The following is a 26,924-nucleotide window of genomic DNA, read 5'->3' as shown; positions in this document are numbered from 1 at the left end:
CCTCTAGGAAATCACTTTATTAGAAAGGGTGAAAAATGCCATTAAGAACTCTTGGAAATTCTTTCTGACCTGTAAATGTCACAGAGAGCTGCAGTGAATTGAGTAAATTTGATAGTTTCTAAAATGTAGCGATAATCTTCTATTTTGTGAGTCAAGAATATATTTCCAGCTGCTTCCTGTTCTATTTGAAGTATTAGATGACAACATTTTTATTAGCATAAAAAATTCCTTACATGCTTTGTTGAGAATCTGTAAAACACTTCTCAGCACAGCCTTTCTCTGGTAGGAAATGGTTATACTGAACAAATAAAACCTAAACTCATTCCACATACTCCCATGGGGTCAATGTTGTCTCAGTAATTTTCCAGTTAGACCAAATCATTGTTTCTATCCAAGTAAAATCCCATCACATTTCACTTAGTTTCTTTATACGTTTTTCCTTGAATTTTTGTATACACTATGCACTCTTAGGCAGTAAGTAGGAAAAATGCATTATGAAACTGCTAGATTATAGAAACTAAATTGTTCAGGTTAATAGTGCTTCTTTATTAGTGGAAAGTATGTTTCATGCCCATAGAACACTACATAGCATAAAATGAAGAGAAAGCTACTAAAAAGCTTAAGATGGTGATAGGGACATGCACTAAATGGCAACCCTTTCAAATGGCTTTATTTGAAACATTCAGAAAAGAACCAGACTTGCTCACGAAGCAAAAACAGAGTCAAAAGGCAGCAAATAAACAAGGACCCCTTTCCACCTATAGGAACTTGTATTGGGAGATACAAGATAGAGAGCCAGTCACACTACAGTATTTGTATGTGCTGGGAGAGTTTGAGAAGGATATAAAAATTAATTTATAAAATACCTAAAGTATGGTCCTTCAGTGTTTTTATTCACATCTTCTACCCACTTAGCTACATTATAGTCTCTTTTGAACCATGGGTTTAAATACCTGCAGAAAGCAATGGAAGGAACAAAGAAAGCAGAACAAGATAGAAAATCTGAAAATACACAGCACAAGCTTAGCAAGGATGTCTTCACCCTCCAAATGCAAGTGACCATGGCAAATAAACCAGAATGGATGTTGGGTGATTATGAGGCAGTCTATACAATGACATGAGAATAATCTTAGCTACAACAAGGCTCAATCAAGGCATTCTACAATGTATTCAACATTTCTGGGAAAGCCTTTTCCAGTGGCTTCCCAAAGTGAATTAGAATCTCCCTTTCAATCACAGTACAGTCAGCAGTCCCATTCACCCACCTCCAAAGTGGCTTTTTCCAGGCCACCTCTCATTTGGCTCTTTGGTTTTTAAATGACAATGATGCTTTTTGAAAATATTCAGATGGCTGCAATTCCAATCTGGCATTTGGGCATACAACACCCTAAGAACAATTAAAAGGAACAAAGTTCTCTTTCCAATATAAGAAGGCTTTTACATGACCACTGTCTTACTCCCTATAGAGGATCCCAAGCTGGAGTCAACATGAAAGTATGTTCCAGTTGGCTCTGTAAGGAGCAGATAGAGTCCCACTCTTTTGATCCTGGAGCCTCAATGCGCATTAAGTGTGGTCTAAATAGGCCTCCATGATCTCGAAGCTGGATTTAGTAATTTAGTTGCAGCTGCAGTGTTCCTTCCTCTTCTTTGTGCACTCCAAAATAAAGTGCTCCTGTTTCCATTAGGAACCAACCCTCAGAGGTTGCCTTCCAAGTGTCTGACCATGAATTGTGTGAATGACTGCCAGAGAATAATAATGAACTTACTTAGCATTTCCCTGATGGATCTGGCAATGTTTCCATCAGAATTACTGTGCAAATTTTAAAGGTAATAAAACTGTAGGGAGGTCTAAGTTGTTGGTTTTCCCCAGAGTTTCCTTTGATTTTTACCCTGGGAGCCAAGCAAAAATACATCCCCTTCAGAGTCTGCCCTTGTGAAATAATGTAGATTTAACAAATTCCACATTGGAAGAATTTGGAGGTTTTCTTTTTTTCTTTTCTTCATTTAAAAAGTAACTTCTAGAGATACTATAGACAATAAAGATTCAAGCTCTATAAAACATAAGTTATTTGTAAACAAACCAGGGGAAATTATAAAATACATTATTTATTTTTGGTTACATTTTGCTTCTTTCCCCCATATTTAGTTATTGAGCTGTTCATAAATATGGAAGACTACATTTCCAATTACATAAAAATATCAGGTTATTTTTTCCACAGCCCTTTCCCTCAATCGAGGTACTATACAAAATAGCATTGTGAAATTCCCTTCTGAAAGAAGGGTTCAGTTGCTTTTTCTGCTTATAAAACCATTTTTGGTAAGATAGTATCTCCTGACTCAGAAACAACTCACACTAGTTTTGCCTTTAGCCACAATCATTGCCAACTTGTGTTTTCACAGATAGCCAATTAAAACTTGCATAAAGATTTCCACTGAGATTCTCAACAAAAAGAAAAAGTCAAAAAGCCAAGTGCAGCCACAAATGAAGGCTAGTAATGCTCTGGCCTGGGGAAAACCGTAGAAAAAGCCCATGCAGCTGTAATCAGGTGAAACATAGCCACACAGCAAAGTGAGTCACCCACAGGCAGACGGCCACTTCCGGGAGGAGACATTTGTTCCTTTCACTGACAGTCTTAGAAACTCAAAGGACTGCTGCCACAGCTATTCCATGAATGCTACAACAACATGGGTTGACTTGCACTTGATGGACTTTTTTCTGTTTCAGGGAGCATTTCAGAAGGCTGTGGTCACTTCACCATAGAGTTCTTCACTGAAAAGAACTCTCAATTTTGTGTTCTTTCTGGGGATCTGGCCATGAAAATGTCTTCACGGTGAGCTTCCTGACATCTCAAGGTCATGGCGGCTGAAGTGATGGGATTTTATCACATTGCAGTAAATCTACCTATGTGGCTTGCCTTGGCATATAGCGCAACATGCAAAAAAAATGCGTTAGATGGGATAGGGGAGCTCTTTGTGTTTTCCAGGATGGAAAAGCAAAGGAAAATTAGCTGGTGCTGGCTGGACCAGGAGCACCTCCAAGCAAACATGGGGGCTCGCTTAAAGATCAAATGACCCTGTTCTCAGCCAAGGAAAGGACTTGGAAGGAGATTAAGTGGCAGCCCAGAATGAAGGGGCAGGTGGAGACTGACCTGTGATCCAGACTCCCTGTCTGGGGGCTGTCAGAGCCCCCTGGGCTTATGCCTTGGGATGGGACTGTCTGGGCGAGGGAGTGCCCAGGCTCAGGTGCTTGGGGCTCCCTCCTGTAAAAACACAATATATAATACAAAGTCTAAGCCAAAAAAATTTTTATATCATTTACAACAATGAGGAAGATGCAAAAGTTTTGACTGGAAAAACAATACAATATATGAGGACATTTTATTTTGTTAATTAGCAGAGCATGTATTTATGGTACATGTTTTAATTCATATCCCAATTTTTCATCATCTTTTGGAATAATGAGGTATTAAAGGGAATTTTGAGTAATGGACCTGAAATATCTCTTATTTGAAAAAATAAAAGAGATATTTGTGGTGAATTTGTTCCTCTTGTAGTCACACAAATGGTATTATACTATCAGAAGCAAATGGGATTACTTAAATATGGAAAGTATTAAAAGTTTGCAAACATAATTCTTGATATGCTACGTATCAGGAATCCTCATAAGAAAATATATACGCGTGTGTGTGTGTGTGTGTGTGTGTGTGTATATATGTATATACGTATGTATATATAGAGAGACAGTTCCTGTACAAGAAGGTATGTGAGAATTGTGGTCAGCTTTACAGACTTGGATCCATTTAATTAACATGAGTCATGTAACCAAAATCAGAAAAGTCTGAAAAATCTGAGGAAGTCCTTAATACTTCTCCCTCACAAAGATGAACCTATTATAATGTCATATTAAATATTATAATTTAATTATCTCATAGGCAAGATTTCTCAAAGGCTATCTGCAGTATTACAATTTTAATCATACAATGTGAGTGGAAATTATACATAACATTTTTAAAAATAAGTAACTGCTCTAGAAAACATCGTATGAATATTGTTAAACACCAAATGTGCTTTCGGTCCTAAGCTCACAGCTTTAACATGGTACTGATTTTTTTTTTAACTTAGGAGTTTTTGAAGCCTTGTTATAGGAAATGCTGTTAGAACACTAAACAGTACACAAGGAACTTCTAAAGAACATTTTGCAATTTTATCTGTACACCTGTGAGCAACTAAGATAAGTTAAGGAGCTCTTACTAGGTGACCTCATGCAAAACAAACCAAACAACATTCCAAGAAGAGTTTATCAACAATGAGCCCTAAAGCATACAAGTGCTTTGGGAATGGATAAGATAAACTCTAACACATTAGTTATTTATGATGGAATTCTATGATGCCATTCTGGACCATGCAATGGTATCACTTGAAATTGTCTATTGTGTCTATAAAGTATCCTCTAGTAAATGTTGACAAGCCACTTACAAGACAATACCATTCAGGTGGAAGGTCCAAATTTCAGGGCAATTGTTATTATTCCTGGACTGAATAAGGCAGGGTATATGATGGAAAAGCTAACATAAGTTTTTGACAAGCAGTTAACAAATACCTGCTATTCAGACTTTCCAAGTATTAAGGCGTGAAGAAGCAATAGAGATCCTGGAAATAATAACTATCACTACAGTGAGAAATAAGTAACAAGTTTTAGGAAGGATAAAATAGAATGGGTTAAAAAAAAAAAAAACCGGGTGGCAAGTTCAGTCCAAAAGGATACTAAGGATGTGTTTTATTCCATGAAGGGAGATAAAGATCTGAGGAGGTTTTGTTTTGCTTGTACTTTCTTAAATGGAGAAACAAACAAAACAAGTACATTATTTACTTCATTATAAATGACTTCAAATGTGACTTCCAAGCCCATCCCCCTTAAAAAAAAAAAAAAAAGTAAATGCATGGCTATCATTTAAAACGGATAATGTCGCATTTAGTGACAATGATTCAGTTAAAGAGCAAGTTTAGGAAAATGCCCTTTTAAATGTTCTCAGATAGAACATTTAAAAGGGAAACTTATTCCATAAGTCTGAGAGAATGCTTAGATTGCAGCCATGAAGACCTCATAGTGGTGATTTCAGATTGTGAGCAGTATCATGCTCCAGTAAAATGGGAATTTTTCCCTGATGCTTACAGGCTGTGTGAGTATTGGGGAGAGGAAGGGTGACCCTTTGAAATGGTTGAATCCCAGATGATGAGAAGAAAGGAATGTTATCAAATTCCCTTCATACAGAACCAAGACCCCACAATGGTAGGTGACTGGAGGAAAAAGCCTGCAGCAAGGGTGAGACCCCCACTATCAATGAATATTGGTATGGGCGCAGTTGCGGAGATGCCTATGTAAAAGAGAAAAGCCATGGTTAATTTTTAAAGGGCAAAAAAGAATTTAAAAGATAAAACCAAGACCGAAGACATGGTTTACAGTTCTTTGACTATCTGCTTAATTTACTTTTGACACTATTCGCACAGGACCTTGGAGTGCCTTTTTTTCATTAGAGGTTCAGACTTACTCAGTTGAATTAGACCGAGGTCTAAATCTTTTGCCTCTGATTTTCTTTTTGTTGCCTCCCAGGTTACCTGAAAAAGATGGTTTAGAGCTAGATTTCCATGTAAATAAGTAATTGCCCTATGTCTCATTACGAGGCATTTCAAGTGGGTGTAATTTATAAGCAGCACCACTGTGGAACACTGGGTTTTCAACACTGTGCAGCTTTCTCAAATTAAATTTCACAAAGTGTATAGTGTCCTGGTGCTGCCGAATCCCACCATTTCCCATCCAGATAAAACCTAGGCTCTCATTCTACATATTCTCCTCTCTGTTGGGAGAAAAGCTAAAGAGCTTCCAAGAAATGAAAAAGTCTTTACAACCAGGGGCCACAAAATATAAAATTGGATTGTGTGGACAGATGGATTCAGAATGCCAGCCTCTACCTTGCCAAGAGTTACTTCGAGGTCGCCCATTTTCACAGATGTCTGAAATATGTTTTGTGTCTGGAATCCTTTCACTCCAAGAATGAGACAGCCCATTTGACCTGAAATTGAAAATATTGATAAATTGTTCAAAAATGTAACCAAATGAATGTTTTGAGATCAGTAAGCAAAACTTCTAAGCATTACTGTGCATTAAATAAAATAAATCAAGAAAGAAAAAATCTGAAATGAAAGAATGAAGAGTACATGAAAGTCTTCATGAAGAAGGCAGAATTACACAACATCCAATTTAAGAAAAGTCAAATACAATGGAACCCCATTACAATAGTATATAAATGAAAAGTATCAAGACACAATGCAAGCCAATTTACATTCCCCAGAACGCAGCAACCACAGAGCAAATTCACTATGTATTTCAGCATAACCCCAGCAGCAGAGTTATAATGGGGTCCCACCATAGATGTTTCTTAATTGTAAAGCAATGGTTTCCACTCAAATATTATGAGAACATGGACTTCCAAGAGATTACATAAAGATTTGCTCAAGTGAACCTGGTTAACATTTATCAAAGCATTATTTAGATTTTCTTAAGTAATAAAATTATTTTCTAAGAATTGGCATTTTTTTCCACAAATATGGTCCAAAAAAGTGTAGTACATGTTGGCTAATTGTTCAATAACTGAACTGAATCAGATGTTTATCATGACAGTGCCTCTCACAAAGCCCATGTACCATCGAGCCCACCTGCTATTTGTGTCCTACCATCTTTAAATGAATTATCTACAAGAAGCAAAATTTACACACCTACCTTGTACCACACAAGAATTTTAACAAGCTACATATACTTCAGAGTAAAGTCTTAACAACTTTTAGCTGCTTAAGAATCATAACCCACTGAGATTTTTCTAAAATCTGGGAATTATTCAAATGGATATTTTAAACTCTTTCATAGGTACTTTAGAAAATAGCACTATACTTAAAAATCTTTTCCACATATTATTCTGGTTGATGGTTAATAGTTTCTATTTCAAAAAAAAGCTTTCTACTGATGATTGAAAATAAATGGAACTCAGCACAACTATTCCATATGAATTCCCTAGGTTGGAATTTCTCAACATCATTTGCTACTCACAGAATGACTCATATTTTGTACAAAAGAACAACAGAAATTCTGCTGGAAACCATTAATTTCTCCACTAATTTACCATGTTATTTAATTTAAAATTTAATATTCTATCAAGAAAATATTTGTATTAGAGAATTCAAGTAGAACCCTAGTCTTCTGCTCTTAGCCAACAAGCCCTCCATAAATTAAAATAATACATTTTTAAAAACATTCTTCTGTAGAACCATACTCCTTTGGCAACAACTAGTGTTTCTACTTTTGCTTTAAGCTACGTTATCTAAGTGAAAACTATCCTTCATGCTTAAGAAAGTTCCACATAAAGTAGAGTTCCCAGGTTTCACTAATTCCTTCTATTCTCGTTCCTGATTAACGTTTACAAAGACTGAGAGACATTACAGAATATTTACAGATGATCCACTCTATACAGAACTGCGGAACAGGTCATGTTTCCTCTCAATAAACTAGCAACTTCCCCTTCACTCTGCAAAGTAGTTAATGTGCCCAAAGGCATGAGCAGGGCTATCAAACCTTTTTTCCTGTCCATTACACTCTTATTGGCAACTTTAAATAAATAAATTCTTTTACAAGAATATTTTTGCTTCCTTCAACATGAATATAGGTCTCATTTCCTAAATCATGCCAACTATTTATTTCTTCTTTTTATTTATTTTGTTAAGCAGTTACAAAGCATGCAGAATTTTAAATGGTGTCATACACCTTAAGATGCTAGAATAAGAATATAGCATCAGTGTCTAAGACATATAAATATTAATTCCACCTGTACTGTTATAAAACTCAGGCAAAATTAAAAACACTTAATTTGTCAACTAAGTTGTAACTTATAAAGTCTAGAAATAATCACCCCCCCAAAAAGGCAAAATCATAATACTGAAATATATGATTCACAGAGAAGCAATCTTTGTTTCATAGCGAGCTTAGCTTTGATATATATAAAATTAAAAAATATTCAATGCAGCACTTAAATTACCAATTTAGTTAACAATTGCTTTTATTGAAGCATGACAGTAACCTTTTTCTTTGACTACCAAACATGACATAAAGCTCACCATTTAAATATTATTAAATACTATGTATAGTTTCTTAAGCCATATAAAGCAAGACTGAAAAACCCTGAGGTTTCTATATAGAATCATAGTTATTGGTTGGTTTGCTTTGTTTAGGTTTTGTGGCCTGATTTGTGTAATGAGTGGTTCTGAGCATATGGCATTTTGAAGTAGAGTAATCAAAGAACAAAGGATACTATTTTTTAACATTCAAGAAAGAAGGAAGAAGTAATCAAACCTGCTGCAAAATAATGAAATGTTCTGACTAATGGAATAATGTGTGATGGAACAGGTAGAAATCTGAAAATGCGACAGAAAAGCAGACCTCTTCTTAGAACTAGATGCTGAGTTTGTGCTGACTCCGGGAGGAATGTCGCTATAAAAAGAGTCACCATCTCCAGGCTTTTTTACATAATCTCCCTGGGGTAACTGTCTAAGGCATAATAAACATTTCAGAGTCAGAAAACAAGACACACACATGAACACAGACATATACAAATATTATTTCAGGAAAAAAGAGAGGTAGGGATAATGATCTACATGAATCAAATCTATCACAACACAGAAAATTATCAATAAATGAGACAAGTTAAAGTCATTCTAACTGTAGAGGCCAGAAATGCAATTACAAATGTCTTTATCGTTTGGATGAATAAAGCCTTGCTTTGGGGAAAAAATATGAAAATATGAGTGTTTTCATGGTAACCTCATTATACTTGAAAATGTTAAGTGCATTTTTGTCTTTTTTTAAAAAACAATTATGTCAAAGGTGTGTTAGGACAGATAGTCCCTACCCAGATTAAGCATAGCTTTTTTTTTCCTTTGTGGTGAATAAACTGTTAATAATTTCTAAACATACATAATGTAACCTGGATTTGGTCTTAAAAGAACTGATGGATTTTTAAACTATTATAGAATTTAATGCAAACAAATCACTATTAGAGTTTGATGTTCAACTCAGAGCTTCATTATTCATTTAACAGAAATATGAAGAAATGGAAAGATTCAAAGTTAAATCAAAAAGGAAATTTTATAACTGTTCAGTGGAATATGTGAAGGAAGATAATTTAGCAAGAGCAAGAAAAGGTTGAAAAAAATAACTGAATTTTTGTTGAGACTACAGAAGCATATTTATAGGTAGCTGGTGGGTGACCTTAGTTCTCTATCTCTACTGTAGTAGTAGTGCACTGTTATTGACCCAAATCATCTGATTTTCAATAAACCAAGATTGGAACAGATTTTTATTACTTCTCCTAAGGTAATCACATAGAAACTTTTAGATAAGGCCCCCACTTAACCCTCCTGCAATAGCTAATCTGGTCATTTGTCAGTGGTGTAGCCTCCCAAATAGCCAACTGCATCAAAAACTTGATTCTTTTCTATTCGGTACTATTGCTGGAGGTGCCACAAACTAGTGCTGAATTGAGAATTTTTAACAAAGCTATGCTTAATTAAATCTCCAGCAAAAGCACAAATTTGCTAACTTTTTCTTATTTGGTTTCTCCTTAATTACCATTATAATTTTGATTATTTGCTGATGCTGAATTTAATCCCCCCAAAATGCCATTTTCAGGTGTTTGCTTGCTTAAATTATTGCCATATTGTTGTAAATGTTTAAAATACATGGTCATTCATTCTCTTGAATGATTGAATATTCTCATTATTTTAATGCTATTTAGTTACACATGTCTGTGAATCTGACAGATTTTTCAATCAGTATGAAGCATATATTTTAACTTGTGTGATTTAATTTACTCTCTTTTATGTTTACTAAAGAAAGTAGAATTTTTCATGAAATTAGTAATGTAGGATTAATTCCACCTATAACTTTTTGATATGATTCCTCCAAAATATTTTTAATTCTGTAAATGACTTCAGTTCATAATAGTTATCCTTTTCCCCAGTATATAAAACATTAATTTTATAGGAAAAAAATACAAAACCTCATATTTAGACTGTTACATGACACCTGCTGTATCTTCCCCTGTAAGAGATCTTTATTAATATTTTCTATTTTACCTTGTATCAGTAAAATATTCCATTAATGCCTGAAAAAAAAAAAGCTGTCAATAAAATCAGAGTTCTATTTTTTGCCTTGGGGAGAAAATTTCCCTTTTGTGTTATATTAATATTTATAAAAGAATCCCATGAACACATTTCCAATAATAATCTCTATGGTTAACAAATCCCATTTATCACTACTATCTTTACTGATAATCTTTATAAACTGATGAGATGTGCCTCACCAAATTCAACTCAATTAAAAACCAGGCTGGGCATGGTGGCTCATGCCTGTAATCCCAGCACTATGGGAGGCCAAGATGGGTAGATGAGTTGAGGTCAGGAGTTGGAGACTAGCCTGGCCAACATGGTAAAACTCTATCTCTACAATAAATATAAAAATTAGCTGGGTGTGGCAGCGCACACCTGTAAGCCCAGCTACTTGGGTGGTTGAGGCACAAGAATTGCTTGAACTTGGGAGGCAGAGGTTGCAGTGAGCCGAGATTGCACCATTGCACTCCAGTCTGGGCAACAGAGTGAGACTCCGTCTCAAAAAATAAATAAAATAAATAAAAGATAAAGACAAGCTATTATATAAGAGCTCCGAACTACACTTGACCATTCCCAGTATTCTATCCCACAAATTGCCTTCTCTTTACATGGGTCTGGCTGGCCTTCAGGCATTTATCCTGGCAATTACCAAGGCATCACTTAGCTGACACTAAGGATGTAGATGGACTATCGTTCCCAATGGATGGGGCCCAATTTTGTTTTTTGTTTTTAACTAAACATGTTTTATTAACCCTTCAATGTAACTTCTCTGAAGTCCATGGTCATTTTTTACACGGTGCTCAAACACCCTAAATGCTAAATAATCATAAACTGTGGGTTTCAGTCAGTTTCAGTTCAATGTACTTCTGGGGCACCACCTTGTTTTCATTATGTTGAACAGATTAGATTCTTATCTATCACACTGCAAAGTCTCCAAAAGATAGAAATTCACTGGCTTTTCCTTAAAATTCCATGAGGAAGGCATGTAATGTTCTTCCCATGGTAAATGTCAGTGATAGGTTATGAATTTCATTAAAGATCTCTTAAGAACAATGTTTTTGGGAGGCCGAGGTGGGTGGATCACGAGGTCAGGATTCCGAGACCAGCCTGACCAACATGGTGAAACCCTGTCTCTACTAAAAATACAAAAAAATTAGCCAGGTGTGGTGTCGGGCGCTTGTAATCCCAGCTACTCAAGAGGCTGAGGCAGGAGAATAGCTTGAACCTGGGAGGCAGAGGTTTCAGTGAGCCGAGATCATGCCACTGAACCCTAGCTTGGGCGACAGAGAGACTCCACCTCAAAATAATAATAATAATAATAATAATAATAATGTTTAACATTTCCACTTCAGAAGACAACTCTTAATGTGTTCATAATTATAAATCATCTAGTTGTTATGTTAGCATTCTAAATTTAAACATTAAGTAAGACTGTTTCTTGATCACCCCAAAACCTTTAGGCAAACAGTCCTGCTATGAGAGAAGTCTAATCTTGCCAAAAAGCATCAATTGAATTATATTTATCTTAATAATTCTTATGTATACTTAAAATGTTGGAGGAAAAAACCATTTAACCAACTCTTAACTTTAATGTTGAAGGAGGAATTTCTCCAATGCTTTGTTGGCATCTGGGCTGTCTCTTATTAAATTGTTACTTTACTGTTTTAAGAAATACTGTATAATGTGTACCAAGTAACACTGACAGATGCAGGAATATCACCAAAATAATAATAATATAAAAGCAAACTAAGAAAGGTTTGGAAAAAAGATGGGAAGTTCACAAGCAGAAAATAAAGTGGCTAAAATAGGTGAGAGAGAAAATAAATGGGGAAGGGGAGGGCATTCTGCTTAAAGTAAAACCATAGATCAAAAAGATATAATCTAATTATTTTTTATATTTCTCATCAATCATAATGGTGTGTGTTCATCTCAAAGGAAGAGAGTAAGATTTCAGCTAAATATGGATGTTTTATGTATCTAAGTTCAGTTAATGTTTCTTATTCTATTGCTATTTGCAAACTTATCCTAAAAACTAAAATTCACTTATAATTCTCACTACAAGTCATATAGCTTCTGAGTCCTAAAGCAATTGTGCTATAATATCAACAATAACATCAACTGAAAAAATTGGGGAAGTTTTCTTTCCTGAATATTTCAAATAAAAGGATAAATATAACCATCATTCTAATTACCTAATGTCTACGGCTATGGCTCCTTTGTTCCACAATTCTGCCCATCATAAGACACTGGCAGATTTAAACTGATGCTGTGCATATGTGGAGTTCTGCCTTCGCTATGCCCCAGAATGCAGCTTCCAGTTTCTTTTTATTACCAAGTTTGTGAACAAAAAGAAAAAAATGGGTCTGCTTCATATCTTTTTGTCAAACTTGCAAGAAAACATAGAATATAATCCTTCTCTGTACTGAAAACCTTCAGGACCCATTCTCAGGAGAGAAAATGTATCTGGTTATCAAATTCAGTCACCGAATTACTTGCCTGTCCTCTCCAGGAATTGGAAAGTTACGCCCAGTTTGGCACTTCTGAGCCATTATAACAGTATTAGGAATCTGACAACTGGCTATTATACTTATTATGTCTTGCATTTAGTGTCAAAGCAAAAGTTTACATTCACCAACATTTTCACCACCTCAACCAGTATGTGTGAGCCTCACTCATGTCAATGAATGCTGCCCTCCTCTTTGAGAAGAACTACATTCACTTCTTTCATTCAAAGATCAGAGAAACACAGTCTTCCAAGACCACATGCTAGTAACTTCCCGTCACCATAATGCTTTACAAATTACAAAGAACTTTACTTCATTTCAGAGTTGAGGAAAGTTTGATTTTCCAATACCACATACTAGTAGATTTCTGATTCCTTGTGGATTGGTCTCCCTACCATGGAACCTCAAAGAAAAACCTAATTTAAAAGCAATAACAATTCAAAATTCTTAATTTTACTTCCTGGTATATTTTGGACTTGGGAAGATATTTACTTTAATGTCTATTGATATTTTTATAAGATTGAACATTTTTTAATGCATGCTTTGGTCTGCTGGCCTTACCACTTCGTCTATAATCACTAGCATGTATTCTCGAAAAGGAAAATCATTTAGAAAACACTTATACATTCACAACTTCCTATCTAAAGTCCATTCTTTGCTATTTCTCCACTTCGAGACCTACTGTACAAACCTGATATTCATTAGTTATGGGCAAGGACAAAAAAGGGTTGTGTTGACATATATCAAAATATGTAAAATAAATATCCACTGAAGATATGACAACTCTCAAAATATGACTGACTAGATTCCAAAAGAGTAGCCAGATCAATGAAATGATGACTCAGTAACACCAGAAGACATGAAATTATATCAGGCACATAAAGGAGATTCTTCATGTGAAAATGTTCTTAACTATATCTCTCTACATATTGAGTTAGCACAAGAAATTTGTGCATACTTTTCAATATTAATCATTTTTCTAAAGTGTAGGCAATTCCCTTATTCTGGACAGAATCCCTAATAAGAACATATCTTAGACCACTGTGGTAGTTTTGCTTATGTTACGTATGAGACATTTCACTTTTGTTTTCATATATTCAGCAATATTAAATTACATTATAGCCTTAGTTCCTGTGGAAATGAAGCTGAATCATTAACTTTTTAATCTTATTTGCCTAATTCTATTTTCCACTAAAGAAACTCAGCAAACTTAGATTTCTAATGCGATCAGTCAACCTCTACTCAACAGAAAGCCTAAATGGCGGCTCCTGCTCTACTCAAGCGCTTTTGGACACAAGAGTTTAAAACATGTCACGAAGAAATCTGGTTGTTCTTAAATTGAAATTTTGTCCCAGTTTTACTTTTTCCAGTAATGATGAGTTAGTCACTCTAGGGAAGGTCAATATTTTCTATTGTCTACACAAACTGACCAGGATTTCAAATGGTAACCCATGGGCACCATGTATTTATACAGATTCTACAGATACTTACGGTTAAAGCCTTATGGGAATTTTAATTTATTTAAAAAAGAGTAAAGTTAAATTTTTGATTTGTGAAAAAAAATGAAAGTTGTGATGGAGCATGACAAATTACCACATTTATACACCTTATTCATAACCTGTCACAAGCATGCAACTCAACAATGGAAAAGGTTAATAGGAATCTGCATAAATACCATGAGTATAGAACAATATCATGTGTAAGACCTGGTCTAGGTTATCAGTTTCCAGGATAATATTTTAATATTTTATATCAATAGCTAACAGCACTAGTAACTTTTTCAGTGTGAAAAGTGAAGAGTGAATTTCAATATTATGTGCTAATTTAGATTCAGATAAAATAGGTAATTGTTATAGAAAAACATGAATGTTTTGTATCTGTTTTTATGCTGTTGGTTAAGCACAGATTTTTAAGGTTATGCTATAAGGGTGTCTGACTTTCTCAAGAATATAGACTTTTTTATTATTCCAACTATGCAAATTCTTTCTTTAACTAAATGTGCAGTTACCTAATCAACACAAAAAAATTCCTTATGCAGAGATAAACAGGCTCAACAAATGCTAGAACATTCCCAACAGCAACACTGCCCAAATAAACTTTGTCACTTATGAATGGATATTATTAATATAAAAACAGTGACAAATTCCCTCAGAAAGTATTAGGCAATAAGAGTGTTACAAACATGAAGAAAAGCTAACATTAATGTAAACAAATGGGACACCTTACCATAGAGGAAGTATGTTTTGGATGGAAAAAATCAATTTCTATATATATTACTATTAAAAAATAAGCAAGACTCTCCACTAATCATTGTATTGTTGGATAAAAGAACCATTAAAATTAAATGACAGATCTATTTTAAATTACTATATTTCATAGCACCATCATTAAAATTATCTCAAGATAATGAAAAATCAAGATTAGTGTATGATCATTATAGCATAAAAACAAAGTGAACTTAATTATAATTGCATGTATGAATTCCAGCAATGCTAATCTGAGTCAAACCTTTCAGTTTTATGTTCACATTATTTTTATTACATACCTCTGTTCTCGATAGTTTCTTTTCATGGACAAGAAGAGAAAGAGGAAGAAACACAGAGTTAGTTACCTCTGGATGGACATCAAGAGGGAGCTCTAAACATAAAAGCTCTAGCTTTCATTGAAAAGTCTTCACTAGAGGATTCTGAATTACAGAATTAAAATGGGAATGCACACACAAAAATGTCACTTCATCATTAGGAGAAGCGACAAAGAGTCAGTGATAATATTGTCAAACAACTGTCCATTTTTAAAAACATAAATATGCTGCAGTCATTAAAGAGTAACTGTTTTCTCAACATCAATCGCTGCTGTAAAGTAAATCTTATTTCAAATACAGGTCTTCAAACATACATTAACTTAAATAATGAAATTAATGAATCGTTACTTATATAAATAACTGTATTTTCACAGAAATAAAATTATAATTCATTCCTAATGGGATATAAACCCCAAACTATAGTTATTCCTAAGAATTTCAAATAGGGGAATATAAATGAATACCAGAATATTTTATTTCATCAGGTATGACAAATAGGAGTGAGTTAATTGATGACTGTTAAGGATCTCCTAAGTGATTACTACTTATTCGCTGAAGTTTCACATTGGAAATACTTGTTCAGTGTTTAGTCTCTGTGTTTATTTAACCATAAGCTAAAATCAACTTAAATGAGTTTCCAACTAAGTGGATCTTATTTAAAAATTGCTCTAAAGGGTGTGGTAGTACAGTACCAGTGACTTTTCAGGGGTTCATTGCTAACTTTCTATCTTGACATAATTGTTAGTATTTTGGAGACACGTTAGAAAGGTCATGCAACTGAGTAGTTTTGGGCTGCTTCCTCTAAGAACAAGGATAACGTTTTCACATGGATTTCACTGGTAACATCTTTACTTGCCAGTCTATTTCATCCACATTATACATATCATGTTTGATAACACACACACAACGGCAAAGGTGCCAATTCGTTATTATTTTTGATTCTGGAAACTATCAGATGGGTGAAAAATAAACCTGGTATCTTTCTATTCAACATGTTTTACTTTTTATTCCTTCAATCTGATTTCCTGAGCCATATGGCTCCAAATGAGCATTCTACTTTTTTTTCATTCCTGCTATTCTCCACCCCAAGGCTTGGAGAAGGGGTAGAAAGTTTAACTAGACAAACTAATGAGAAAATGAGTTCTCAGGTTCTAAATCTGGTTTTAAATTTCAAATAGAATAAGTAAAACATCATATTCATGAATTTAATTCCTCTTTTAAAATATCTACATTCCCACTATATTCCTAAACATATTCTGAATAATTTTAGAAACATTAAAACTTTAGCTACTTGGACTAATTATTTATAAAGAGGATATATAAACTGTAATATACACAAGTTTTGTCTTTTTCCTTAAGCTAAAACCAACTTAAATGAGTTTCCAACTATGTGGATCTTATTAAAGTTGCAAAGTGCATATATGCAGGAATGAACAAATCTCAAAAGAATGCCATAAAAATAAGAAATCACATGCAGAAAAAGGTGATTTTCATTCTAATCAATAAAGGCAAATAGACATATAATTTAATAAGTAATATGAGTGTTTAGGTTTCTAAAAGGTAGGTTTTTCCAAGATTGTAAAAATGAAATATCCACTTCCACCACTAGGTGGCAGAAAATCACACACTACAGAATGAACAATTTTTTCTTTCCATTTTCACATAGCCAAATGAAAGCACTGAGCTACTTCAAAACAATAATGCTTATGACAGTTGCTACTTAAATCGTGCATTAAGTTGGAGAAATAGTGTGATTCCAGCACACAGCTAATTTGCTTGTGGTGTGAGAAGAAATCAAATGATAAACAGAAAAGCCTTCCTATCAGATATATGATTTTGTAACTCCAAATGTTATGCTGAGGTGAAATATATCCAGTAACCTGCATACCAAAGAGGCCCATAGATTTTAAGCATCAGCTATGAACTTATTATTATCACCTAACACTGTCTTAAATTAACTGCACCAAAAGTAACATCTTTATACAGGTATATGGCAATTGCTTGTGAGGTCAAAACCATGAAAGAGTTTATTTAGCTGAAAAGGGAGATCAGTTAGTTTACTGCCAGGATAAGCTTTGTATGCTACAAGCATTAATAATATAAGAATTTGTGGAAGACCACACAGTACAGGGCTAGGTGCTCATTTAATCAGGAAAGAGCTTACTATTATGCTGTGCTCTCCTTCACTATGATATGCCATGTCAACCATATATGCCAAACTGTATTATGCTCTCCGAGCTACTCGTTAATATACAGTCTTCCACAAATGCCTGTAATATTAATGCTTGTAGCATACAAAGCTTATCCTGCCAGTCAACTAACTGCTCTCCCTTTTTAGCCAAAGAAACTCTTTCATGGTTTTGACCTCACAAGCAATTGCCACGTACACTATAAAGGTGTTTCCTTTGGTGCAACTGGTTTAAGACCTTGTTAAGTGATAATAATCATAGCAAACAATTACCTAGTGCTTACTGTGGGCCAGGCACTACTTTGAGTGTTTGACATATATTAACTCAAGGAACAAAGGTGAGTCCATCAAAAGGCGCGGGGCAAAAGTCTAAACTTTTGATTCTAATTCCCAAAACTTTGAGTTACCTAAGTTTGATCCATGAGGAAAAATGTGCTATGAAATGAGGTAATGCCCAGAATGCCTGGCACAAGCTGCAGGCCTTCCAAATGGAGAAAAGCCCCAGGCCTGTGGACTGGAACATCATCAAGGATCAGCAGAATATGATTTTAAGTTGAAATATTAAAGAAAATTTAAGGTTCATCACATTTAAGTTCTAACTTATTAAACTTAAATTAGCTATTTGAATACAAAGAAACTTTTCACATCATGGGATTAAAGCACTTAAAAAGGAAATTGAATATTCTGGTTTCTTTTCAGATTGTATAAATCATAAAAAGAAAATTGAACACATTAAATAGATAAAGTTTACAATGTTTGAAGGCATTTACTGAGCAAAATGTTTAAGGCTATCAAATTCTCTTCAAAAGTTACAACTTAGAAGCTTTTAAAAATTTAGACTGACTTCAATTCACTTCAAGGATTTTAAAATAATACTCAGTCCTTTTACAATAGAAGGAACTTGTCTCAAAATCTAAAAAAATGATGTTATTATCACTTCTCACCATGCCAAGAATAAGCATTGACTGGCTGCTGAGCCAAGCTGATTTTCATTGCAAGTATATTCAACCAATGATACAAAACTTTCTAGATGTTTTCATGTAATCAAAATGTTTAGAAGTATATTTCGATAGTAACAAGACTGAGACATTTCACTTACTTATAACCCCACGCAGTTATTCCTAATATGAGGGCCAGCACTAAAATGGTGCCAGCAATTATGCCTATTATGATATTGGTGCCAGCAACACCTGAGAGGAAAAAAAAGAAAGAAGGAAGATCAGTGGTATAAAATTCTTTCAGAAACTTTATTGCTCAGTTTTGTAATCATCACACTAACAAGACTGTTTGTTTTCAAAAATGGGTATTTTTCAAAGGAAAGAAAAAATCAACCATAATTCAGCAATCTACATCAGTTCATTTAAAAATAATGTTTGGTATATGTCCTTTTTAATTCTTGTCCAAGTGCATTTTGCACAGTTGTATTTTCCAGAAACCATGATGTCATTAAACTAAAAGAGGGAAGAGTGATGACAGTTAGGGAGGAACAGGGAGAAAACCTGTGTTCCTTTTGATCCTTACCTCTTTCTCAGAAATTCTAGAAATGTTATTGTGCATATCACTCCACTTTGACAACTAATGAAGGTCCTTATTGCTCTCGGTTTTATATGTGTGTTATATTTTGTTTCTCTCAAAGTGAATATAAGCTTCTTAAAGGAGAAAACATGTCCACAGACTTGTATGGTTACTGCCCAGGTAGTGTAGGTGATAAAAACACTGGACTTGTAATTCCCCGTCTGGGCAATGATGGCTATGGCATTCTAGAGAAGGAAAATCCAGAGGAACAAAAGAGTCGAGTGAGCTGGAGGACTGGAGCTGAAGTGGCAGGAGAGGGAGGCAGCACCACACTGGCAGAGAGACAGGCAGGCAGAATCCAGGGCAGGGTTGAAGCTCAGAACACAGTGATGGCATTGTTGTGCCAGTGTCCATTGTCAGGCAGGCTGAGATATAATCTTTAAGGGGATCATCACAGCAGAATGGCACCATGAGTCAAAGGCTTGGTCAATAAGCTCAAATGAGGGCTCCAAGGCAGAAAAGGCTGATCTGAATGAGGCCTGGCTCTGACACCAGAAGGCCTGTTTTGCTGATAATGATTTATGCCACATGGTTAACTGCAGAGCTTTCATCCAGAGCAGCTTAGATCCATCCTTGTCTGCTCCACTCTTGAGGCATCCTTTTACACATCAAAGGTCAGGAGTCATGGGCTACTTGAGAAGACTTCAATTCTCCATGATAGGAGTGGCAGTCTCTCTGTCTAGGAGCCCTCAGAATTCATGCCAGACAGCAGGGCTAGGCCATCTGAGCAGACTAGTGGAGTCCAACCTGCCAGGTCCTCTGTGGGATGCACAGATGCAGATGCCAGAGGATTTCTTGGGTCACTAGAGTTTTCTTACTCCAAGACCTAGCATGTCTGTCTTCCCTTCCTTTTTTCCAGGGACTTAATAGGGATCAATAAACTTAGATGTTAGTCTTGTTTATTTCTAAGTAATGGTATGGCTTTTGACATGTCATTGAAATCCATGTGCCTAAATATTATTGCCTTTGAATTAATTACTGGAACAAACTCCACACTACCATTGCTAAGACTGGGGACTCTAAAATCTTAATCATCCTATGATTTTCTTTATAAAAGTCATATTAGCTAAAACTGTTTAGATTATTAGAATGAACATACTCCTTTTTTCTCATCCTTTGAGAGTGAATGAACTTCAGGATTTGAGCATTATCTTGTATAAAAGAATACTCAATAATGAAATGGTTAAATAGTTTAAAAGGGGACATTTGCCTCCAATGTATGAGTTCTTTCAACCATCTGCATTTGATTTCTATACCCCAACTTGGGCCACCCTAGCTTTTAGGACTGCACCTGTTATTTCTTATCCATGTTCTTAAAGCCCCTCCAGGAACCTTGGCCAGGATTACCACCTGCAGCCAGTTCAGGCTACAGAACTGGGATTGAACAACAATGAGCTTCTATAATAAAGAACATTAAAATATTTTAAAACCAATTCTTTAATTGTTCCTTTTTATTCAGTTCAAAAATATAAAATGCTTCCTTTAATTGCACACAGTTAAGAGCTATGACTACTTTCTTCATTTGAAAGAAATGTTAGGGTTTACTGACAGCTTCAGACAAGTATAATACTCCAAAAATCTCAGAATGAAGCAGGACAAGATAAAGCTAAATCAAATAGACTAAGTTATACACAATATTACATATCATTACAATTTAATGGACATATTCAGTTTCATAAAATGGACCTCATTATTATGAGAATGTATTTCTGATTATCACAAAAATAACTCAAATAAAAGTTTTCAGAGAGCAGTTTTCTCTTTGTGTATAAAGAGTACATAATGTACCAAATTAAGTACTTACCATTGCCAGACAGAGTGATACCAGTCTTTGCATCATCATTGTGAGGGAAGTAAGTGTTGCAGTCAGAACCTATCCAGTGTCTGTTACACACACACTTCAGCTCATTACTGCAAACCTGAAATCCACAATCAAGTTAGAGTAAATGTCAACTCTCTGGTACAGAAGCATGAAAAATAAACACTAATTTCTTATTATTATATGCTTAGAATTTGGTAATTCTGAAAAATTATTAGTATGTTCTTCCTAATACTAATTATATTATTTCTCCCTCCAGTACTTCAAGCAAATGTTTCCTAGAGACCAACAACTGACCCAAAGGGAACGATGAATTTTAACAGAGAAATTCATCTACATCTATTAAAAAAAAACAAAGAAATTATTGTTTTGACTTTCATTAACTTAAATTTTATGAGGAAGATTTAAAAAGCTAAGTAGAAATACAATCATCTGTCAATTATCTAATACAAAGGTTTCCTTCCTTCCTTAGTAAGGGTCTTTATGCAAAAATGTTATTCATTTCTTAGGAAGCAAAATGAAATAAAAGTCTGATGAAGAGAGGAGACCTATGTTTTGCAGTGGGCTGAGAAGAAAGTTTCACAAGGCTATAACTTTGGCACTTCAACCCATGCTGTAGATACTAGCGATGTCAGGGTCACGGGAACTAAGTACTCCCACAAATAGAGTATATAAAAAAGATTCACATAAAATTGATACCATTTTTTATATTATAGGGAAGTAATCTCTCTTCATTTGTCCACTCAGGAAACAGAATATACACCTAAATCTAATTCAAAACAACTCTGAATAGAGAAGCAGGAGAGAGTTAAGTTAGGTTGAAGATCAGCAAAGTTCCTCCTGAGACAGGTTTTTACTACAGGGGTTTCTGTCTTGTCTGATCTAATTTTCAGGAACACAACATACATCCACATCCATATATAACTATAACACAGCCTCAATAAGAGCTACACATTAACAAATATGCAGAAAGAAAAAGCTTTAGGCTTAAAAGGCCTGGATTTGATTCACCATATCACTCCTGTCTTACTAAGGGACCTTAATCAAGTCTCCTGGCTTCTTCAAGCATCAGTTGCTATATCATATGTCAGGTATCAGTGATAAAGTGACAAGAACAGACAATGATGCAAGTGTACAGTAATCATAATAAATAGCATAGATTACATTTATTGAACACTTCCCATATCCCAGTCTTGTTTTAAGTGTTTTACAAGTTAACTCATTCTTTGCACAATTCTTTAAAGTGGGCACTATTATCTCCATTTTACAGAGGAAGAAATTGAGTCATAAAGGTTAAGAAATTTGCCCTATGTTACTCAGCTAGTAAAAAGCAGAGTTGGGATTCAAACCCAGGCTGTATGATTGCAAGCTCACGCTCTTAACCACATGATATATAGTACAAAAAGAATATTTATGGCCAGGCATGGTGGCTCACGCCTGTAGTCCCAGCACTTTGGGAGGCTGAGGTGGACGGATCACGAGGTCAGGAGATCGAGACAATCCTGGCTAACACAGTGAAACCCCATCTCTACTAAAAATACAAAAAATTAGCCAGGTATGGTGGCAGGTGCCTGTAGTCCCAGCTACTCAGGAGGCTGAGGCAGGAGAAGGGCGTGAACCTGGGAGATGGAACTTGCAGTGAGTGGAGATCGCACCACTGCACTCCAGTCTGGGTAACAGAGGGAGACTCCGTCTCAAAAAAAAAAAAAAAAGAATATTTACTTGAATTAATTTTTCACATATTAATTTTTTGTCACAAATACAGAGTTGAGTTGCTGTAAGTTAAAATTATGCCAAATATAATTATGCATAATTATTGTGAATACATAATTATATTATGCATAATTGTAAATTATCTGGATGCTGATTTGCCATCTGATTTATTTGCACTGATTATTCTTTTACTAATTAATTAAACAAATGTTTACTAAGCACAACTATGTTTGGTCTCGTGTTTTGTTTCAGAACCTTAAGAAGGATAAGACATGGTTATTCATTAGCATGGATGATCAAGAAAAATTCCATTATTTTTTTCCTCTGATCTCCTAACATCCTCTTAAAGATTAAGAAAATAAGACTTGGAAGACTCCTTTATAGGAGCAGAGCTACTTAGTACGTGTCTGCTCTACTCTTATATGCCATGAGAATTCCTATGCTTTGGCAAGAAGTAACAATTAGTTACTTCCCTAAATAAATTCTTGGAATATCCCTGAGGATATGTATGAAATGACCGGATTGAAGGCTTACAGTTCCAAAACAGGGATCCTTTATCTTAACTGAATACAACAGTTCAAGCAAAAAATCTGGAACAAAAATGAAAAGCATGCTATAGCACATGCTGAAAGAAATAGAACAAATTATTTTTTTGGGTAGTATAGGAATTCCTAATTGAAACTGACAAAACTTTATCCCCAGTAGAGGATGAATATTTAACCTGCAAACTTACCTGTACAAGATATACATTATCTGATACATAACTGAAAGAACAGAATTACAAGTCTTTCAAATGCCATTTTTGTCCTATTCATTTGTAAGAAACATTTCCCTAAGTTATTCTGTTTTTATTTCCAGGACTTATCCTCAGCTTGTACCCGCTGGTGTGGCTACAGCAGTTGATAGTCTGTTCAGATTTGTCAGTGCCCAGACCACATCGTTTTTAAATACTGTGGCCATCACATCCAATTTTTATTGTCTTTCTTAAAATCCCATCATAGTTTGTTAAAATGTATCTCCTAGTTCACTTGTAAAAAGTTGGCATTATATTATACAAGATCATAGTAACATAGAGAAGAAAGATGGAAGAATTTAGTTAGAAAGATTATTCTTTTCCTTATTCCCAGGCTTTCTCAGATTATACAACAGAAATATTCAAATAGCTATAATTGAATTAGTATTTACACAACTAGAAATATGAAAAATCATGTTTTCCATAATTAAGAAAAATAAATAGTTTAGGGTCCTATCTATTTCTGTGATATAAAAGAAATAAATAGACCCTGACAAGGTACTGGATACTTACTCCATTTCCTGAGCAAATAGTGCCTTCTTTACTGCTCAAGCAAGTACTAAAGTTGAAAGAAGCCACAGGAAGACACCTGTGTTCTAAGCACATCATTTGGGGACCACAAGGCGTCCCATCTTCCACATAGCCAAGATCTACATCTTCTTCAAGCTTAACATGCCCACCACTAAAACAAATTGAGAGCAAAAAATGTCTATTAATTCAAATTCATTTTGAAAACACACTCAAAAACTTAAAAGTGGGCAATATTGCTTCCTCTATCCTATTTATTACTCATTAAAGACCAGTGCATAAGCCAGTTCAAACTCAGAAAAAGCCATTGAATCTTTTGATCTAATTCCTTTTGGAGAAATTGATATAGTTTAGGATTTAAACATAATTACTGTAACTGGGGCCTGAATTGAAACAGGTTTATCATTTCACTTGGGCTACCAACCAAAAGGTAAGTAAGGCATTATTACTAGTATGTAATTTGATAAGTTGCTTGACCCAAAAAGATTGCGTATGTACCAATTACATTTGAGAATGACTAAACTTTTGTAGCATCACTATTCAATATAGCAAACCTGCATATATTATTTAGAAATGTTTTTTAAAACCACGGTAAGAATTGAAAATGTATATTCATAATTTATTCATATGGGGCCATGTCAATGCTACTATAAAAGCCCCCATTTTTGTCACTTTTATGTTCAGGGGTACATGTGCAGGATTGTAATATAGGTAAACTCATGTTATGAGGGTTTGCTGTGCAGAATATTTCATCATCCAGCTACTAAGCCTAGTACTCAATAGTTATTTTCTCTCATCCATTCCTTCCTCCTCATCACATCCCTCACAAATAGGTCCCAGTGTCTGTCGCTCCCCTCTTTGTTTCCATGCGTTCTCATCATTTAGCTCCCACTTATAAGTGAGAATATGCGGTATTTGGTTTTCTGTTCCTGTGTTAGTTTACTAAGGATGATGGCCTCCAGCTCCATCCATGTCCTGTGAAGGACATGATCTTGTTCTTTTTTATGGCTACGTGGTATTCCATGGTGTATATTTATGTTCCACATTTTCTTTATCCAGTCTGCCACTGACGGGCATTTAGGCTGATTCCACGTCTTTGACATTGTGAACAGTGCTGCAGTGAACATATGTATGCCTGTGTCTTTATGGTAGAATGATTTATATTCCTTTGGGTTTATACCCAGTAATAGGATTGCTGGGTCGAATGGTATTGGTTTTTAGGTCTTTGAAGAATTGTCACACTGCTTTCCACAATGATTAAACTAGTTTACACTCCCACCAAAGGTGTGTAAATGTTCCCCTTTGTCTGCAACCTCGCCAGCACATTATTTTCTGATGTTTTAATAATAACCATTCTGACTGGTGTGAAATGGTATCTTATGGTGGTTTTTCTTTGAATTTCTCTAATGATCAGTGATACTGATCTTTTTTCATATGCTCTTTGAGCACATGTATGTCTTCTTTTGAAAAGGCCTGTTCATGTCCTTTGCCCACTTTTTAATGGAGTTGTTTTTTCTTGTAAATTTAATTTCCTTATAGATGCTGGATATTAGACCTTTGTCTAATGTACAGTTTACAAAAAAATTTTCCCATTCTGTAGGTTGTCTGTTTACTCTGTTGATAGTTACTTTTGCTGTGCAGAAGCACTTTAGTTTAATTAGATTCCATTTGTCAATTTTTGCTTGTTATGATTGCTTCTGGTGTCTTCGTAATGAAATCTTTGACTATTCTCATGTCCAAAATAGTATTGCCTAGGTTGTTTTCCAGGGTTTTTATAGTTTTGAGTTTTATATTTAAGTCTTCAATCTTGAGTTGGTTTTCGTATATGGTGTAAGAAAGGGATCCAGTTTCAATCCTCTGCATATGGCTAGCCAGTTATCCCAGCACCATTTATTGAATAGGGGGTCATTTCCCCATTACTTGTTTTTGTCAGCTTCATCGAAGATCAGATAGTTGCAGGTGTGTGACTTTATTTCTGGGCTCTCTATTCTGTTCCATTGGTCTATGTATCTGTTTTTGTACCAGTACCATGCTGTTTTGATTACTGTAGCACTGTACTATAGTTTCAGGTTAAGCAACGTGATACCCCTAGCTTTTTAGTTCCCTGTGAATTTTAAGTTTTTTCTAGTTCTGTGAAGAATGTCATTGATAGTTTGATAGCAACAGCATTTGATCTGTAAATTGCTTTGGCAGTATGGCCATTTGAATGATATTGATTCTTCTGATTCACGAGCATTGAATATTGTTCCATTTGTTTGTGGCATCTCCAATTTCTTTGAGCAGAGTTTTTAAATTCCCATTGCAGAGATTTTTCACCTCCCTGACTAGCTGTATTCCTGAGTACTTTATTATTTTTATTGCAATTGTGAATGGAATTGCATTCCTGATTTTACCCTCAGCTTGGCTATTGTTGGTGCATGGGAATATCAGTGATTTTTGTATGCTGATTTTGTATCCTAAAACTTTGCTGAGGTTGTTTATCAGTTGGAAGAGCTTTTAGGTCGAGACTATGGGGTTTTCTAGATATAGGATCATGTCATCAGCAAAGAGCAATAGTTTGACTTTCTCTCTTCCTATTTGGATGTCCCTTATTTTTTGCTCTTGCCTAATTGCTATGGCCAGGACTTCCAATACTATGTTGAATAGGAGTGGTGAGACAGGACATCTTTGTCCTGTATAAGTTTCCAAGGAGAATGCTTCTAGCTTTTGCCTATTCAGTATGATGTTGGCTGTGGGTTTGTCACAGATGCCTCTTATTTTGAGGTATGTTCCTTTAATACCTAGTTTATTAAAAAGTTTTTTAACATGAAAGGATATTGGATTTTATCAAAACGCTTTTTTGCATCTATTGAGATAATCATGTGATTTTTGTCTTTAGTTCTGTTTGTGTGATAAATCACATTTACTGATTTGTGTATGTTGAACCAAACTGGGAACCCAGGAATAAAGCCTACATGATTACAGTGGATATGATTTTTGATGTGCTAATTGATTTGGTTTGCAAGTATTTT

At 35.0% G+C, this 26,924-nt stretch overlaps 1 protein-coding gene across 13 annotated transcripts in view; it reads right to left on the bottom strand.

Moving 5' to 3' along the window:
• ADAM22 (ADAM metallopeptidase domain 22) overlaps window positions 1–26,924 on the bottom strand; it is a 249,763-nt gene that overhangs the window by 15,328 nt on the left and 207,511 nt on the right. For 2 of the 13 annotated variants that reach the window (XM_050785301.1, XM_050785296.1), the window contains 8 exons: window positions 23,899–24,067; window positions 20,865–20,979; window positions 18,585–18,675; window positions 15,262–15,279; window positions 8,486–8,593; window positions 5,971–6,071; window positions 5,550–5,616; window positions 3,150–3,260 (listed from right to left, as the gene is read on the bottom strand). In XM_050785301.1, the coding sequence (XP_050641258.1) occupies window positions 3,150–3,260; window positions 5,550–5,616; window positions 5,971–6,071; window positions 8,486–8,593; window positions 15,262–15,279; window positions 18,585–18,675; window positions 20,865–20,979; window positions 23,899–24,067 (780 nt within the window). Of the gene's footprint in view, window positions 1–866; window positions 954–3,149; window positions 3,261–5,549; window positions 5,617–5,970; window positions 6,072–8,398; window positions 8,594–15,261; window positions 15,280–18,584; window positions 18,676–20,864; window positions 20,980–23,898; window positions 24,068–26,924 lie in introns of all 13 variants that reach the window. The other 11 variants (XM_050785304.1, XM_050785300.1, XM_050785306.1 and 8 more) reach the window with 9 other exon arrangements.

This window comes from Macaca thibetana, chromosome 3 (assembly GCF_024542745.1).
Source record: "Macaca thibetana thibetana isolate TM-01 chromosome 3, ASM2454274v1, whole genome shotgun sequence".
NCBI lineage: Eukaryota > Metazoa > Chordata > Mammalia > Primates > Cercopithecidae > Macaca > Macaca thibetana.
The sequence above is the reverse complement of the archived record's forward strand: the minus strand, read 5'-3'. Positions and strand labels throughout refer to the sequence as shown.